Raw genomic sequence first — 17,241 nt, 5'->3', positions numbered from 1 at the left:
AAATATTGTAGAATAAGAATTTTAACTGCTTAGGTTAATGTTGAGATGGAGGCTCTAAGGGAGTGGTTGTGCTTTACAGTAATTTCCCCATATTTCTTCTCTGTGTCTGCAAAATACCACTGATATTATCCTCTACTTCACAGCAGTGCTATAAAGATAGATTAATTAGGGCTTCAAAACGGTTAGGTATTATTTATGAGCATGATAGAAGAAACCTTGAGGAAAATTAATAATTCTGTCTTGCAGTTTGAAGGGTATATGAAAAAGATGTGTAGATAAGGCATGCAAGCACTTATCATTCAATGACACTAAACAAAATATTGAGTAGCTGCTCAGTTTTGAGACTTTCCAGAAAAGATTTTTGAGATGCCTAACATGAGACACCTGAAGTCTGATTTTCAGGATTGTTTAGTATTGGTCTTGGTTACTGACAGAAGCTAAAAGTGGTTGTTATCCTAGAAAATTTAGTTCAAAAGACTTGCAAATTTAGTACTGAAAAATCATTGATTTATTAAAAAGTCCAAAACTAAAAGGCCACTTATCACCAGTAGATGTGGAAAACTGAAGTTCAGTCATCCTTGTTGTTATACAAAGTTGATGATTTACATAAAGTATTCACTTACTTATAATTCTTTTTTTTTATTCATAATTAATGAAAATATTTAAAAAGTTTTTAAAAAGCATGTATAAATCTGAAGCCATAGACTTGAGTTTCATAGCTAACTTTGGACTGCAGTTTGTACTTCAGTGTTATTTGGCAGCTCTCTGAGCACCAAATCGAGAGTACAGTTAGTTGACCAGATCCAAAAAAAGGGGTGAAGCATTTTACCTTCGGTGCTTTAACTTCTGAAGCTAAATTCCTGGTACTGTCAGAGGAACATCCTAGGTATCAGACATCTCTGTTAACCTCTCTCTATGCTTTCACAGCATCACAGGGACTGCTAACTAGCTCATCCCTTTCCTTGGAAGGATAGCTTTTAAGATGAAGCAATTGTTTGTCTAATGCTTAGAATTTTCCTGCAGTTGTAGGAAAGGGAGTGAAGAGGCCTTGAGCCAACAACTCTTCTGTCCAAGACAGTATACTAATCATAAGACTGTAGAAACCCCTTGCTCCTATTGACACTAGGTTGCTCTGCAGCAGAAACATGACTTCAAGAACCAGAAGAGGAGCAACCAAGTAAGAGTTTGTTCCCTAAACTCTATTTTTCTTTCATATGATGCAAATACTTAAACAAAAATTAGAGACAACACTGGAAAGCACATGAGAGAACCCAAGAATTCTTCCATCTCACAAAATCCAGGCCTTAGTATGCCACATGTTTTGTGTTGAAAACACATAGAACTTGTAGGATAGGATTTGGCTCTAGGGCATAGACCTCAAAACATTGGCATCTGCATGTGAGTTTGAGTGTCTAATATTGTGTTCTAGTCCAGGGAGATGCATACTTAATACAGTTAGTGAAATTTGAAGAGCTGTCTACCTGATGTCTCAAAGGAGAACTAACACCAGAAGTACCTAGTACCCTGGAGAGGTGTCTTAAATGGTACCCAAGGCATCATCAGCCTGAAATTTTAAGCTGTGACATAGAATTTGTGGAAGATCACTGTCCTGCTTAGAGAAATGATGGAGGCAAGGTGTGATGCACCAAAGCTTCCAATTTGCACTGAATATGAAGGTGTGAGCTACAAAATCAAGCCTACACACTACAGTGTGATTGTAAAGAAGAGATACCTACATTTGAATGACTGCAGTCTGAGGTTGAGTCATACTGGTATTAATTTTGAGGAAAAAGTAGATGCAAAGTAGAAATTTCTTTGGCCACTCTGTCAGGAAAGTGTGTAATTTCTTCCAGTATTTACTTGTGCTCAAGACCTATTTGAGTTTTACCCAGTAGTTTATTCTACAGAATACCTAGTCTGAAAATCGGCAAAGAATTTGTTAAAAATAATTCAATCAAGAATTTTAGCATTTTGTAGTAGGCTTCTTACCTTTTCCCCGTATATCAAGAAATTTGACAGAGATTACTTTGGAGAAGACTGTGTGAAAGTACAGTTTTGCTTTGTGTAAAAAAGCCCATTTCATTGTCATTTTTTTCATGATGGAAAGTTTATTCTCCTTCAGTTATCCAACATAAGTATTTCTTCACAAGTTCTATTTGATATTTTTCATTCCCCTCCTTATGGTCACTATCTATTACAGTGATGCTACAATGCCCCTGGAAATACTGCTGTAAAACCACATTCATCTGTTCTATATAATAATCTTCAGTCCATTCTCTAGTATTTTTTTTCTGAGCGCAGTGTGGACATTTTCCTGCTAAAAACAACATATGAGAAATTAATTATCCCTGCAAACATGCAGCGTGTGCCTCAGACCTTGTGAAGATGCTAGCCATTTTGTAGGTGGGGCCACTTTGATATATTGAGGAAGACAGATTTCTGTGTAACTGCATTCTGAAAAAAGAAACTTTCTACAATGAGAATAGGTACACTTTACATATAATGCAAATGTAAATTCTTAGAGCACTGAGAATTTACCAATGTACATAGCTAACACTAAAAGAATGAAAAAATAATCCAAAAATACTTTTATTAAAAATGTATTCAATGTGACACAGTTCTTTTGCTTAATGTCTGAATATGCAAAATTACGATTTAAAAACTTTAAAACTCATAGTTCTCTTTTGACTTCATTGGAAGTTTTGGAGTCCTTATTTATAATTCAAAATAAACAATATTGCATGGATATTATCCAGAAGACAAGAATTTATAAACCCAGTGAATTAATGCATATGTAGATAAGAATAAGAAAAATGCAACACTGTCACCCAGACAGCCTTGTTTTGCTTACTCTAGTGGCTGCATGGGAAAGAATAAGTGTTGAAACTATTCTAGAAATACAAATACTAGCTGCTTACAATTTTGTAAAACAAAGCGATTTAGATGTTTTGAGTTCTTCCTACATGTGTATTCTTACGATGTGTTTCTTGCTGAATGTATAATCCTTATTTGAGGGCAATTAGTGTGCTTTTAATATATTTATTCTGAATTTCCTTACTCTTCTGAATAAAATGTACTAAACATAGAATGTAAAATATTTATTTGGTTTGATAAATTAAGATTAGTTAGGAGATGAGATTTGAAAGCTTTTTTCTTTAAGGTTCAGCTTTGTTTTTGCTAAGACTTCAGTTTTCATGGAACTCTATATTATTTTTTTTCATAGCAAGCAGTAAAAGAAAATATGAGAAGAAGGGAAGCAGAAGAAAAACAGAGACGTGCTAAAATAGCTAAGGAGAAGGCAGAAAAAGAAAAACAAGAGAGGCAACAAAAGAAAAAGCGCTTGTTAGAAATGAAAACAGGTAAGTGATGTAGAAAATACATTTTACCAAGCATTTTACTGGAAATAAAACTGCTATTTTTTCATTATCTGAATGTGCTATGAGAAAAAACAGAATAGATGAATGATTTTTCACTGGTTAAAGTTTTCAGCAAAGAAGTTCTTAGATTTTATATTGTTAATGAGCTTTCCTAATTACCAGTTTTTCTCAATTTATTTTATAATACTGCCTTTTATTTTTCCGTTGGAATATATTGAACCTTGTGTGACTAAGTATAAGTTCAGTTATGCTCAGAATCGTTTTTTACCTGAGAAAAGACATTTTCAAAATCACAAAACCATTTTCTTTAACTAAGGTTACATACACGTTTTTGTTCTTTTGTGAGAATAAGCCCTTCCTAAAGTACTTTGTATTTTTTTTTTTGAGTATGTCAATTGTTATTTCAACAGGTCCCTATTGAAACACCTCAAAAAACTCCTCAGCCATGCATTTTTAAAGTTACTCATGCTATATTTTGTATTTAAAGATGTGGCAGATACTGTGAGAACTCTGTTACTAAAAAAGATGCCTGATGATCCTCTCTATACTTCTGTATTTTATCCCATACTGAGCTTCTGTAATCCTTCAGAATGACACATGTCTTACTGTATAAATTACCATGAGCTACTCTTTTTTTTTCTGAGCAGATCTTGTTAAACAGTTCCCTACTCAAGCCCTGGCTGGCACCTTTGGCATAAATGATTATCTGTCTCTTCCACTTTTCACTAATAGCCAGAGTAGGTCTGTTTAGTTTCAGAGATGTTTCAGACCAAAAGTCTTTGATTTATTTTTGTAAGACTATCCATATCTTGAGGTGTGAGACTAGAGCTTTCTCTTAAGGTGGGAAATCAGGCAACTGCTCTCTGAACACAGAATTTCTAATTCTTTAGAAGTACAATTCAAGACCCAATCAGAAGACCACCAGTGACAATCTTTTCAAAGCTAACAGAAGACAGAGGTCGTCTGCAGAAGACTAGGAAAGGGTAAAACTGGTATCTGCAGTCATGCACAGTTGGCAGTGTTTCAAAAGAGATTTCTCTCAGACATGTTGTCTGTATGACTGATAGCGCTTTGGGTGGAAAATTGGTAGTCTTTCAGTGAAAGTTAAAGCTACCCTCAAGTCCTGTTCTTCATGTGATGTTCAGGCTTTCCAGAATACAGGTGCCAGTGTTAGACACTTCTGTGTGATATACTTGCATGTATACGTAGGCTTCTGGTAGTGAACCTTACCACTTCAGCTAATGTGCCAGGAAGCACACAAGCCATCCTGTCTTTAAGTAGCTTGGGTTTTTTATTAAATCATGTAAGTGTACATGTTCTAGGTTCATGAGGATTCCTCAAATCACAAACACTGAGACACGAAGTGTATGAGCAAAGCAACTTTATTGTATTACTCACAATAGCAATTAATACACACCGACTCCTGGATTTCTGAAAAGCCGCTGAGCAGGAGGAGATGGAATGTGGTGCTCGGCGGGAGGGGCAGGCAGACCATGCACCTTCAGCATGTCCCCTGGATCAAAATCATGTCCATCTCACCTGTCCAACCTAGAACCATCTCTTATATCCCTCTCACAGGAGTGGACTTTTCCAATTGTGACATTGGCTCATGTGTGGCCAGCGTGCAAACCGAGTCCACGATGGTTTATGACACCAACTCTGTACCAACAACAGCTCTGTTGTTTCTTCTTCTAAATGTCAAGTTTCCACCAGTTAACCTAATCTTTTGTTGTTCTTTCCAAGGTTCAGTTCCCAACAGTGAAACTATACAATATTTTCCCACGCCATATTGATGAGCACAACCACAGACCAACTATGGCAGGGCCTCAGACACGACTCAGGTCCCTGACACAGAACAGAAAGAGGTTTCTTGGTCTTGCGAGCAGCCACTTAAAGTTCAGTCTGGAATGACTGATCTAAACATCAGAGTAAAAGATGATGTTAGGATCACCTCAAGCTATAAATGCCTCGAGTCTGATATTTACTAAATTGGCTACTGATAAGTTGTAAGGTTTCTTGCACCTATTTGCAACACATTTTTAAAAGCCTATTAGAAAACCCAAATTGTGGCAGTGGAAAGGACAGCAACAACAGCATGAAAAGTGGGATTTTTATTATTATTATTATTATTATTATTATTATTATTATTATTATTATTATTTTGACAGCCTTACCAGAACTGTATTTACAGTATTTAATTGAAGAGGCAGGTTGCTATGATTCTTCGGAGTAACATAGAGAATCAAAAAAATCCCCCCTCCCTTTTTTTCCTAGCTATAACTATGTCAAGGAAAGGCTTTTTTCTCCTTAAGAAACTGTAAATCAGTCACAAAACGTTTATATCTGACCTGCTAAAAAATTCATAACCAGGTTCTCCCTCTGTCAAAATACCAAAAACACTTACCTAGAGTGTGACTGTGGAGTAACTGGTTTCTGCTGCATATTATTTCTTTACATGGTGACTGGATCAGATGTTGGATCTGTAGAAACAGTATTTCAAGTATTGCTTGAATAAAGTAGCTGAAAACTCGCTGATGTTACCATCTCAGAAGTTATTTTCTGGGTTTCAAACAGTTGCATACTTGGAAGAAGAGAAAAGATTAGATTATATATGCTAAATGGTCTTCAATATTTTTTTTTCTCAGTGGACAGATCATAGTGTCGTCTACATCTCAACTCTTTTTTTTTCTGTAACATGGCTTTTTAACTGAAAATGACTTGAAAGTTAGGAGTGGCTGTGTATCACTGTGCTATGTACTACTTTGGAGTTAAAGTGTTTTTCTCTTTTTTTTAAATACCCCAAGAATCAGCAGCAACAACAAAAAATCAAACAAACAGCTAAAATAATAATACAAGAATAACCCAACCACACTTTACTGGACTTGACTGAAAGTCATTAACAGCACTGGTTTTGCTATTATCTTATTCCTGTGCATTATTTGTCATTATCACTATAATTAGTTCTTGCTATCATTCAATCAATCAGTACCACTACATAGTCAAAGCCTGAACATCTGTGTCCTAAATTTAATGTGGATATAGAATCCCATGGAGTTGATACTGTAGTGTTGGCAGTGATGGCTACCAGTGATGGTCCTAGTTGACAGGATGACATAGTGAAATTTGAGAGGTCTTCTGCAAAGGAAGCCAGAACTGAAGGAGATATATTTTTTCTTCTCTACCATTGTCACTTTCCTTCCCCACACATATTTGGGATCCTATTCTTTTACAAAATGGTTTAGATGATAGGATGCAAAATGCTTCAGGGAGTGTTAATTCCACAGGCCACAGCGGTGCCTTTGATTTGCTCTTGCTTAGCTGCTGCTTCTTTTCTTAATGGAAAAGCAATCTTTTTTTCACAGTTCTTGAGGTTGTGCTTTATTTTTCAGTGACCATTAATTAGCCATTAGTGACTACTTCATGACTCTGGAGCTTCTGCTTTCAGAAGTTAGTCAGTAACTTTCAAGTCCTGAGCTGCTATGTAGTGCTTAAACAAGATTTGTATCATCATCCCAAACTTGTTTTGTTAACCACTGGTCTCATGTGCAATACAGACATTTAACCTGTCCTAGATTTTGCTTCATTCTTGAAATTCTTTTCTTTGGGTTTCTTCATCTTTTATCTGTTTTAGAAGCTATTTGAAGAGCAGGGATTTGTTGCCTATGGTGCGACCTTTTGCTGCTCAAGGCGGAGGAAACTGGGATTCATTTCTTTGCATAAAAGTGACCTACATAATACTGCAAAAGTTTTTTTGTTATTTGGGGAGTATTGCTGACTTTTTTTGCATTTACAAAAACTTAATATAGAATCATAGAATGTTAAGGGGTAGGAATGGACCTTAGGGATCATCTAGTCCCAACTACCCTGCCACTGTCAGGGAAACCCCCAACTTAAGGAAATATGTAACAAAATATAAATTTTATTAAAATATACACAATGTGTGACTTGTATATTATAAGTTGCATATACCATGTTAGGACTGTGTTAAACCAGGTGTGACTGACATTACAAATATCGTATTAACCCAAAGAGAAAATGGATCTGGATTTAAGATATCTTCTGAGTTTGAGCTTAAACTAATTTCTTCAGGTTGAAAACAATGATTTCATTAGTAGTAACTGACATTTACTTCAAATATGAGGTGGTCCTACAATATACTGACCTTCTCACAAATGACAGTAGTCTTTCTAAACCTATGCTGTGCCTTTGATACATAGGTTGACAACTGAGTCATCTAGATCATAGCTTGTGCTCTGTCATCCATACCTCTGCATTAGGCTGCCTTTGAAATACTGTTACACCGAGTTTGGCATTGATATAATCATTTTGTAAAACTAGATAAATATGTGTACTTTGTGATAAGTCTTCATAAAGTTTTAAGTTCAATTCTTTTATATTTAAGATATAAATATATCAATATATCAAAATTTTGTAGTTTGTCAAATGCGTAGTTTTTTATGAATATGCAGTATGTCATGTTTTAGAAAAATCTTAACATTTTACAATATAAATTAGGACTTCTGCTAATAAGACCATAGATTTTTGCTATTATATGAAATCGTTTTACTTGCTCTCTTGCAAATTTTTTTTGAGATTTGGACCTGAAAGTGATGTCAGATTTACATACCCCTAAACTGTAGTTTGCTAAAATTCTCTATCTCTACTTTACATTTCGCAACACTTACATGTCCTAATGATCACAGCTCAAATAGTTCACTGATAAAAAAAGCTGTGTCTTTAGTTGACATAGTAAAAATATCAGCTTCATATTTTCCTTTCACCTCCATCCTAACTTAAAAAGTATGTGGAATCAGTAAACATTTTGACTAAGTAGTGAATGATACTTGGTATTTTGAAATTTATGGTAATAAAACCTGTCCTCTAAATATTCTCCAGATTGCAAAATTATATTCATCATGAGATGCTTTGTCAGTAAGATTGCTTTACTTGCTTTTATGAATCCAGATCAAACGATCACACACTGTCCTTCTAAAGGTAAATAGCCAGCGGAAGGGGATCTTTATGTAAATGCCACTTGTCTGCATACTATTAACATTCAGATACATACTTTCTTGTGCTGTTCAGATTCTTAGTAAAAAGCACACCAATCAATTATTTTGATCTTATCACAATGTAGACAATTCTATAACTGCGATAATACCAGCTAAATTTATTGTAATATAATTGAGAACTCCATCATTGTGGCATCTTCATTGTGTCTTACTTTGAATACTATTTAAGTAAGCCACTTTTATCAGTGGTTATTTACAAAGGCTGCCCTTTTCTTATGCAAAAGCACTTAAGTAATGCCACAATGAAACATCTGATTTCCAATGTAGACCATTCCTTTGTTTTCAGTTGTGTTATTCGGTTTCACTTTTATCACAACCATCTGGTTTTAAATACATCTTTTAGTTTATTTAAACAGTTAAGACCTTATTTGCAGTCAATTTTGCAGCATTTATTTTTGCAGAGGTTTTATATTGTTTATCTGGTTTTGGAAAAAAACCCCACATTCATGTCTCACAAACTTACCAAATGTGTTTTCAGTTTTGATTCTTCAGATATTTACTGTTTTATTACTATCTGCTGCATTGTGCAATATGAATATTTTCATTAGTTCTGTAGAGTTCTGCAAAACAAAAGGACACCATGGATCTAGTACTGACAGTTTAAGCAAAGAAAATAGTAAATGTAATTAGGTAATTAAAGTTCAAATTCCAGCAGATAAAATGCTTGCCTTTGAAATAAATTTAAAAAATCCCCAAACCTATTTATATTAGTAAGTACCCCCAAAGACCCTACTTTCCCTGCTTAGCTCAAGTTCTTGAGGCCTCTATTTTATTAATTTCTTCTCACTGGGATAGGAGATTCAACGCTTGTCAATAATATTCCTTTAGTCTAAGGCGAGCGAAGGACTGCAAATGACGCAGGTTATAAAAATGTGCTCATGTTCCATTGCAACTGAGATGACATCATTAGTTTCTAACAAACGTTTTAAAATATCTGCTGGGCTAAACCACAAGTTTTGGAAAATGGTATATTGCTAGCTTTTGCACATTTAGGAATATGTTTCATGCAACTAAATTTACTGTAAAGGGGACAAAAGATCTGATAATGATATATATGACAAAGTATATAACATTACTATCCAGCAAGCATTTTCTTTAAGGGCTCACTTCTCTTGGGAGTTTGCCCTTTTGGAATTTCAAGTGCTCCACTCATCTCAGTTCCTTCCGGGTGCTGTATACTCCTTCCTGTTGTTCCATGATTGCCTACACTTATCCTCAAATTGGACCCTTTTTACCAGGAGGGTTCCTGAGGTCACTTTCTGTTATTTGAATTTAATCTTAAGAGTCACTTTTATTATGGATCCAGTGGGAAATAACTCAGTTCTGTAATTGTGAGAAGTGTAACTTCTTCTTCTTCTTATGTTAAATTATTACAGTGGTCACAAAGAACTGTGGGGCATTACAGAATTGCCTACTCAGTACTTACTCATGTTGATACTTAGCAGACAGTTGATAGTAAGCCCATGTCAAGTTTGGGGACTAGGTCTAATTTTGCATAATATCCGTTTACATTAAAAAAAAAAAAAGAAAGTCCTACATGTGAAGAAGGAAATCTAACAGACATTGGCCACAAATACACCAGAAAGAAAATGTCACCTGATACGTCCCTAAGTATGGAGGTTATTTTTCAGCTTCAATTGTATTGTTTTGACAGTAAAGTATAAATCTGGGTAAACTACTGAGAACAGATGTTCCCTCAAGGATAATTGTCAGATTCATAGTTGAAAATGCTACAGAGAATGATAAAATACAGGTATGTTTGACCAAAAAAACCCTGAAAAACCAATGTGTGATACATCTGCAGAAGCCACAGCAAAAGATGAGATACATCAAAACCCTATCTGTTCAGGCAAATGGATGGTTTTCGTGCAAAAAGCTAGAACTGATCTGTATGTATATTAATTAAAAACTAATAGTCACAGGTCATGTTCTAAAAACGTGTCAAACATGCTAAATTTTCTGAAACATGGAGGTTCATGCAGTTATTTGCAACCCATGGGATCAGAATGGAGCAGCTGCTACTAGTTTGTACTAAGTAGTAGCTCCAAAAGAGCAAGTTGTTTAGAAGAAATAATTATTTTCTTTTTGAAAATTTTACTTAGAAGTGGAATCTTTGGAGATAGCAGCTGAGGGGGTTTGTGAAACTGAAGTTTACACAAAGCCCTGAAAAAATAAATAGCAGCTGTATTTGGGAGAGAGAAAAAATAGTCAGAACAAACAGAACTGTTGAAAAAATTAAGGGTCAATAAAGTAATGTCTGTAGATGAAGATTCTCATAACGCTTACCATTTATGCTGTAGCAGTAAAATTTCTAAACAAATGCGAAAACTATGCTTCAAACTTAAAATGGCATTACCATGAGAAATAATTACAATCTCTGGAGCCATCTTTGAGATTAAGAGCTCTAGCATTTATACAGGTAGTAGGTTTTGGTTTGAGTAGGCATTTCCTACTCCAAATACTAACTCACATCTCCTTCATAAGGAGGTAGACATCAGAGTCCTCTTTAAACTTTCACTCCTGCTATGCGATGCTTTTTTTCTCTCTTTTTTTCTGTATCATCAAAAGTTTCTTCTCTCAAGTTTGCAGAGGAAGGGAGGAATAAATATCCTTACGAAAGCATTGGAGGATATGCTTTATTTTTACTTTCCTCGGTCCAAGGTTGTAAAAGAGCCAAGAACCTCCTCTGTAATTGTTGGAAAGCTAGCTGATTGGAAGGTCATGTCTCTGACTCTTCCTTCAAACTGTCTGCTGCTGCTTCTATTTCTGTGCTGTTTGCTATGACGCTTATCTTCACTCAGCAATACCTCAGTGGTTGTACAGAAGTACAGTCTTGTTACTACATACCAAAATATTCTTGCTCTGAAGCTTACTGACAAAAGTTACTTGATTTCTCTGGCAGCTTTTATCCATTGAAAGCTATTAAATGCAGCTGCAAAGTCTTTGAATTACAAACAGCTGGAGACCAAGAGACCATTCTAGTAATGCCATTATGTATTTATCCTGTCCTTTTTATAGATTGTTGCTATCAGCTACTAGAGCACAAAATGCAGAGCTAGGTGGACCATAGGTCTGATCTTCATGGGTTTTCTTGTGCATTTATAGCTACCTAATCAGAAAGGATCTTTCCTACCTGAAGCTGTCCAGAAGCTTTCCTTAGACTAAGCTCAGTCATATAATCCAGTCAGAACTTTATCACTCCACTAGTGAGAAATCATATAACTTGAAAGTTTCTTTCAGCCCCTCATCTCTGTAGTACAACTGTCAGTATAAGTGATCACTGTGTATTTTCTGATTTATTGGCTGTTTATAAATTTGAATGGAAATAGAAATGTGCTAAATGAACTCCTTGAGAGGCACACAGTAACCAAGAGAGATGTTCACACACACACACACACGTATTATGCTCAGCTACATATATTCTTTTAAGAAGCTATATTCAATTAAGAATGCTACTGAAGTTGTTCTGACTGCTTTCTAAATGAAATTGTAGTTGATACGTCTCAATAATAGGTGTTTGTATTTTTTCCTTCTGTGAAACAAAACAAATGAAAATACTAGTTTTTGGCTACTCTGGAAAGCAGATTGGTTGTATTTTTGTCAGTGTCATTGGTGTGCAGTTTTGGTCATCACAATATAAGAAAGATGTTAGGCTGTTAGAGAGTGTCCAAAGGAGGGAAGTGAAGATGGCGAAGGGCCTTGAGGGGAAACCATATGAGGAGCAGCTGAGGTCACTTGGTCTGTTCAGCCTGGAGAAGAGAAGACTGAGGGGAGACCTCATTGCAGTCCACAACTTCCTCGTGAAGGGAAGAGGAGGGACAGGCACTGATGTCTTCTCCATGGTGAACAGTGACAGGACTTGAGGGAATGGCCTGAAGTTGTGTGAGGGGAGGTTTAGGGTGGTTATTAGAAAATGGTTCTTCACCCAGAGAGTGGTTGGGTGCACTGGAACAGGCTCCCCAGGAAATGGTCACATCATCAAGCCTGACAGAATTCAAGAAGCATTTGGACAATACTCTCAGGCACATGGTGTGACTCTTGGGGATGGTCCTATGCAGGGCCAGGAGTTGGACTCGATGATTCTTGTGGATCCCTTCCAACTCAACATATTCTATGACTCTGTGACTGGAGTTCTGATGTGTAAAGAAAACAGGGAAATCGTTCATTAATAGTAAAATGTATTGACTGACTTCTTATGTATTTGATCATTCTTGCTATCAGGTGTCCTATAAAATTTTAGCCTTAGATAAGAATGCACAAGGTTGGTCTGTTTTATGAGTTATGAGTGATTAAATATAACTAGAAGAAACTTAGCGCTGTGCTCAATTTAGCAGGGTTTTTTTTCCACTAAAAAGGCACAGCATCCCTACAGAATAGGAAAAGGGCTATAAAAAGATTGTCTTTGGACTGACTTTTAAAAAACATCAGGTAATGCAATATATAATGCATTACTAGAACATCCTATATTGTTGAAGTGGTGAGAGAGTGGGCGTGTATACAGAAAATAATTTCATTTTCAGACTGTTAGCTATCGTTTCTGTGCACTTAGTGAAAAGGTAACCTCTTTATTATTGCAACCATTGTAGATGGGTAGCCTGTTAGAATGTTTGACCACTCTCAACAGAAAAAAACCCCCATCTTACTTTTCAATGCAATATCCTGTAATCAGTTTGTGCCCATTGCCTCCTATTCTGTCTCTGGGCATCCCTAAGATGGCTCAGTCATCCTTACACCCCACCCAGTCCCCCATCAGGTATTTCTATATGTGTTGCTAAGATCCCCTGAGCTGTCTCTTTTATAGGCTGCACAGTCCCAGCTCTCTCAGTGTGTTCTCATATGAGGGCTGCTCTGATCCCTTGATCATCTTCATGGCCCTTGAGTTTGCTTGGATAGGTTCATGTCTCCCTAGTATTGGGGAGCCCAGACCCAGCACTGCAGACATGTCTCACCAGTGCTGAGTAGAGGGGAAGAATGACCTCTCTTGACTTGCTGGCAATGCTGTTCTTTGGTTGTCCTTGCCACAGAGACACAATACTGACTCATGATCAATAAATTGTCTACCAGAATCTCCAATTATCTTTTTTGAAGGTGCTTTCCAGCCTGTTAGCTCCCGCTGTGCTACTGTATGAGGTTGCATCTCACCACATGCAGGTCTTTTATTGGATTTAATTAGGATACCTGTGTGCCCATTCCTCCAGTTTGTAAAGGTTCTTGTGAATGGCAGCACAACTGTCGGGTGGCTCAACCATTACTTTGAATTTTGCACCATATGCAAACTTGATTAGAGTGCACTCTGTTCCATCATTCAGGTCACAAAGGAAGATGTAACAACTATTATTCCCTGTTTAAAGTCCTGGGATGCATCACTTCAGAGGCTTGTCATTCTGTTTATTCTTCTATAACTCCAGTTTATATCATGAAAACTTTTTTGTGATCTCTCTTAGAAATGGTTGCTCTGGCAGTCTTTTACTGGATCTGACATCAATATAAATGAACCTGAATAATCTCTGTGGAAAGTGAGTTTATAGTGACTTTCTTCCATTGTCACAGAAAGAATAGTGTTTATAGACTCAAGGTGAACACCAGAAATGTATACATTTTTATTAAAAAGCTCAATATTAAGATGATTTCACTCTCGGTCCCATTACTTAAATGGGAAATTGTGATTCAGCTGAGATGCAGAAATTGGTATCTTGCATCACTGAAGTATGTTTGTATCTCTGTGATACAGAACCACCTGTTACCACAGCTTACCTTTTGCTTTCTGTGGTATGAGCTATCTTACAGAAGTTAAATTGATGTAGGTACCAACCTCAATTTCAACAGCTGATTTGAAAGGGACAACTGTCTTTCATAATTCACAAATAATGGAGTTTTAGTTTGTATTTAACTTCTTTTAAGCTGTGTGGAGGTTGGTGCACACTTTCATTCACATACTTGGAGTCAAGGTTTACCTATTTCTGTACCCTAAAAGCACTTTATGGCAGCCCAACAATGGACCGATTTATCAAGAGCGAACAAGATGGCATGAAACCCACTCTTCTCAGCTAGATTTATGGGGGGCTCAGTCATTAGGGGAAATCCTACCTTTTTATAGTACATTTGCCTAGAGCTCTGAAGCAGTGTCAAAGGCTTTCTACTTTATTTTGGGCATAAGTAAGAAATGTAATTCTTCTGATACTGAACTAAACTGTTTATGTGAAATGTGAGGTATGTACATGTGTTTTACTTCTGGGAAGGGCTGTTATGTGTCTCTCGCTTGAAGTCACTGCAAATAGTGATATTTTTGGCTGAAATTGGATTTAATACTTTTAAATGTGAGAGGAACTGTCCTTTCATCCAGTCCATCCACAGCAGGCTTGACAGCTGTTTCTGCTTTGTATCTGTACATTGGAAATTTTGTTTTCCTTACTGTAATGTAACAAGGTTCTTCCAAAATTTGATCAGTGTCAGAGGAACTTCTGTGTTCTGAGTCATGGCTCTAGTTCATGCACTGTTATTGACAGTCAAACTGACAGTCATGTATTCTTGTCAGTGAAAATTATCTGATTGGTGCTATGGCTTTTACCAGAAAAACTTCAAAGCCTTTGAATAACTTCAGGTTGAAGTCTATATATCCTGTGCATTTTCTGAACAAACTTGCCCTTAACACCCACCCACAATTTCTTTGTAAAATTGTATCTGAATTTCATTGGAGTGAAGAGTCTGAGTTTAGGTGGTCATTGCTGAACATTTTGAAACATTAAGATTGCTTTGTATTTTTATGTTTACAATGTAAAAGCCTTCAGAAAGTATCCTACCCTGTTCGTATGTAAGACTGCAAGGTCTAGAAGTTGTTACATGTCTGCACTATGAATACTTCACAAAATCTGGCTGCCTTAGACTCTGAGTGAAAAGATGAAACCACATCCAAAACATTGGAGCTCACTACTGCATTGAGGGCTTGAATTATCTTCCTCTCTGTGATCTACTGTTCTGCTTCCTGAAGCTTAACCCATTCAACATTACAGCATGGTTAATGTGACATTGTTTAGAGAATGGTCCTTCAGTTTTTACTCAGATGGAGATCTTCTGTCTTCAGCTGAGCATTGCTTTGTAGGCTGTACTAATTGAAATCAGTCCTTATACAAACAAACATAAAAGACTTCCATGATGTCTTGAAATTAAAGATACAACATTAAAAAAGTAAAAAATATATCTTTCTTTTTTTCCTTCCTTGTGTGAATAATAGTCTGGAAAAATCTCTGCTATCATTTTCCCAAACTTGGTAATCATATGCCTCTGAAATTTTTGTACATTAATGCACAAGATATGATGTAACTAAACCTGGGAGAAGGCTGCAAAGGGCTTACATTTCACTTCAGTATACTGGATACAGTATATCCAACCTGAATGTTGTCCTGAGCTGAAGAGGGAAAAAAAAGTAGTTTGTATTCTAACAAACAAGAATAAAAAAGTACTAATTCTGGTACTTGCTGAATTGAGAGATCAGGACTTAAATCTTCAGACAAGGAAAACAAATCCAGTAGCTTCAGCACTCCAAGTTTGTTATTAAATTACATAAAAACTTGAGTGCTGCCACACAGTTACGTCAAAAATGATACAAAAATAATTAAAGTCTTTGCTACTCCGAATTACTTCAGGAGTAGCCCTTGGGGTTTCGCAGCTTTTTCCTTTTGTTACAGCTATGAAATCTGTAAGGTCTCTTTTTAATTTGTCCAAATTGTGCAGTTTTATTTTCAGATGAGGCTGTTCGTCTGTGGGAGATGATCCTTTTCATTACCATGTAACAAAAAGCTGTATGTAATTGCAATGCCAGAAATAGAGGCTGGTGGAAGATAATAGTCAAAGTTCTTGTAGATAAATCTCTTAAGTGTACAGATTGAGTAGGCAACATCAACAGAAACCATGCTAAAGAATCCCTGGTTTGGTTTTTCTGAAACGCCTCAGTATTTTCTTTTGAGAGAGGAGTAGCTGAATAAAGCTTTGATTCTGTGAAAGAGGAAATAGACATATTATTTTAAGTTTTTCTCCTAGTAAAGTGAACTTTTGGAGTCCTAGTGTTGTGTGGTGCTTTAGTTTATATTGGACGGGTTCAGGGAAACTGTAAAAATGAAAAATTTTTCATTCAAAATTATCTTGTTGCAACACTTTTTTTTTTTAAAATCATATTGCTAATGATATTTGTGATTCTATCATGTCAGTGGACTACTGCTCCTGGAATTATGGTATATATAATTTGTTTCTTAAGAAGTACATGAAATGCAGGTGTCATTACTAACTGCAATATCTGCTGCTATCATTATAAGCCATTATAGTTGTACATGTAAAGCTTATGATACTCAATGCACAAGAGGAGAAGGGTCTTTAATATTCTTAACATTTTTCAAGACATAATTATGAAATTAGGTAGTTTATATCTGACTTGGCACTGAAATGTCAAGGGCAAAACTTACCATCTACTTTGGGAAGTTTACTACTCCCTTAGATGGTATTTAAAAGACAGTTGTATGGGGTTTAATTAGGTATGATATTAAAAAAGTATTTAAATCTCCCATTCTGCAATTGAAGGAAAAGAGATCATTTAAATCATAAAAGGGTATATTTCCTCAAAGGAATTACTGTTGGCTATGTAGCTATCTGCAAGACAACTAGAATTACTAGTTCTATGATGTCAAAAGATTGATACACTTGACTAATTAGGAAGCCAGTTGGGACTGGTGACAACAACCTGCAGCAGCTTGTGAAAGCTGATTTGAAGGTCCCATAGGAAGTGTCAATATCGAACAATA

The 17,241-nt window shown here is 36.1% G+C and overlaps 1 protein-coding gene across 3 annotated transcripts in view; it reads left to right on the top strand.

Annotated features, from left to right (window-relative positions):
- The window catches only part of DIAPH3 (diaphanous related formin 3), a 199,533-nt gene that overhangs the window by 122,375 nt on the left and 59,917 nt on the right, over positions 1-17,241 (top strand). For all 3 annotated transcript variants that reach the window (XM_027650314.1, XM_027650305.1, XM_027650298.1), the window contains one exon: positions 3,224-3,359. In XM_027650314.1, the coding sequence (XP_027506115.1) occupies positions 3,224-3,359 (136 nt within the window). The remainder of the gene's footprint in view (positions 1-3,223; positions 3,360-17,241) is intronic.

Source organism: Corapipo altera, unplaced genomic scaffold (genome assembly GCF_003945725.1).
Source record: "Corapipo altera isolate COAL_440 unplaced genomic scaffold, ASM394572v1 0, whole genome shotgun sequence".
NCBI classification, from domain to species: Eukaryota; Metazoa; Chordata; class Aves; order Passeriformes; family Pipridae; genus Corapipo; species Corapipo altera.
The sequence above is the reverse complement of the archived record's forward strand: the minus strand, read 5'-3'. Positions and strand labels throughout refer to the sequence as shown.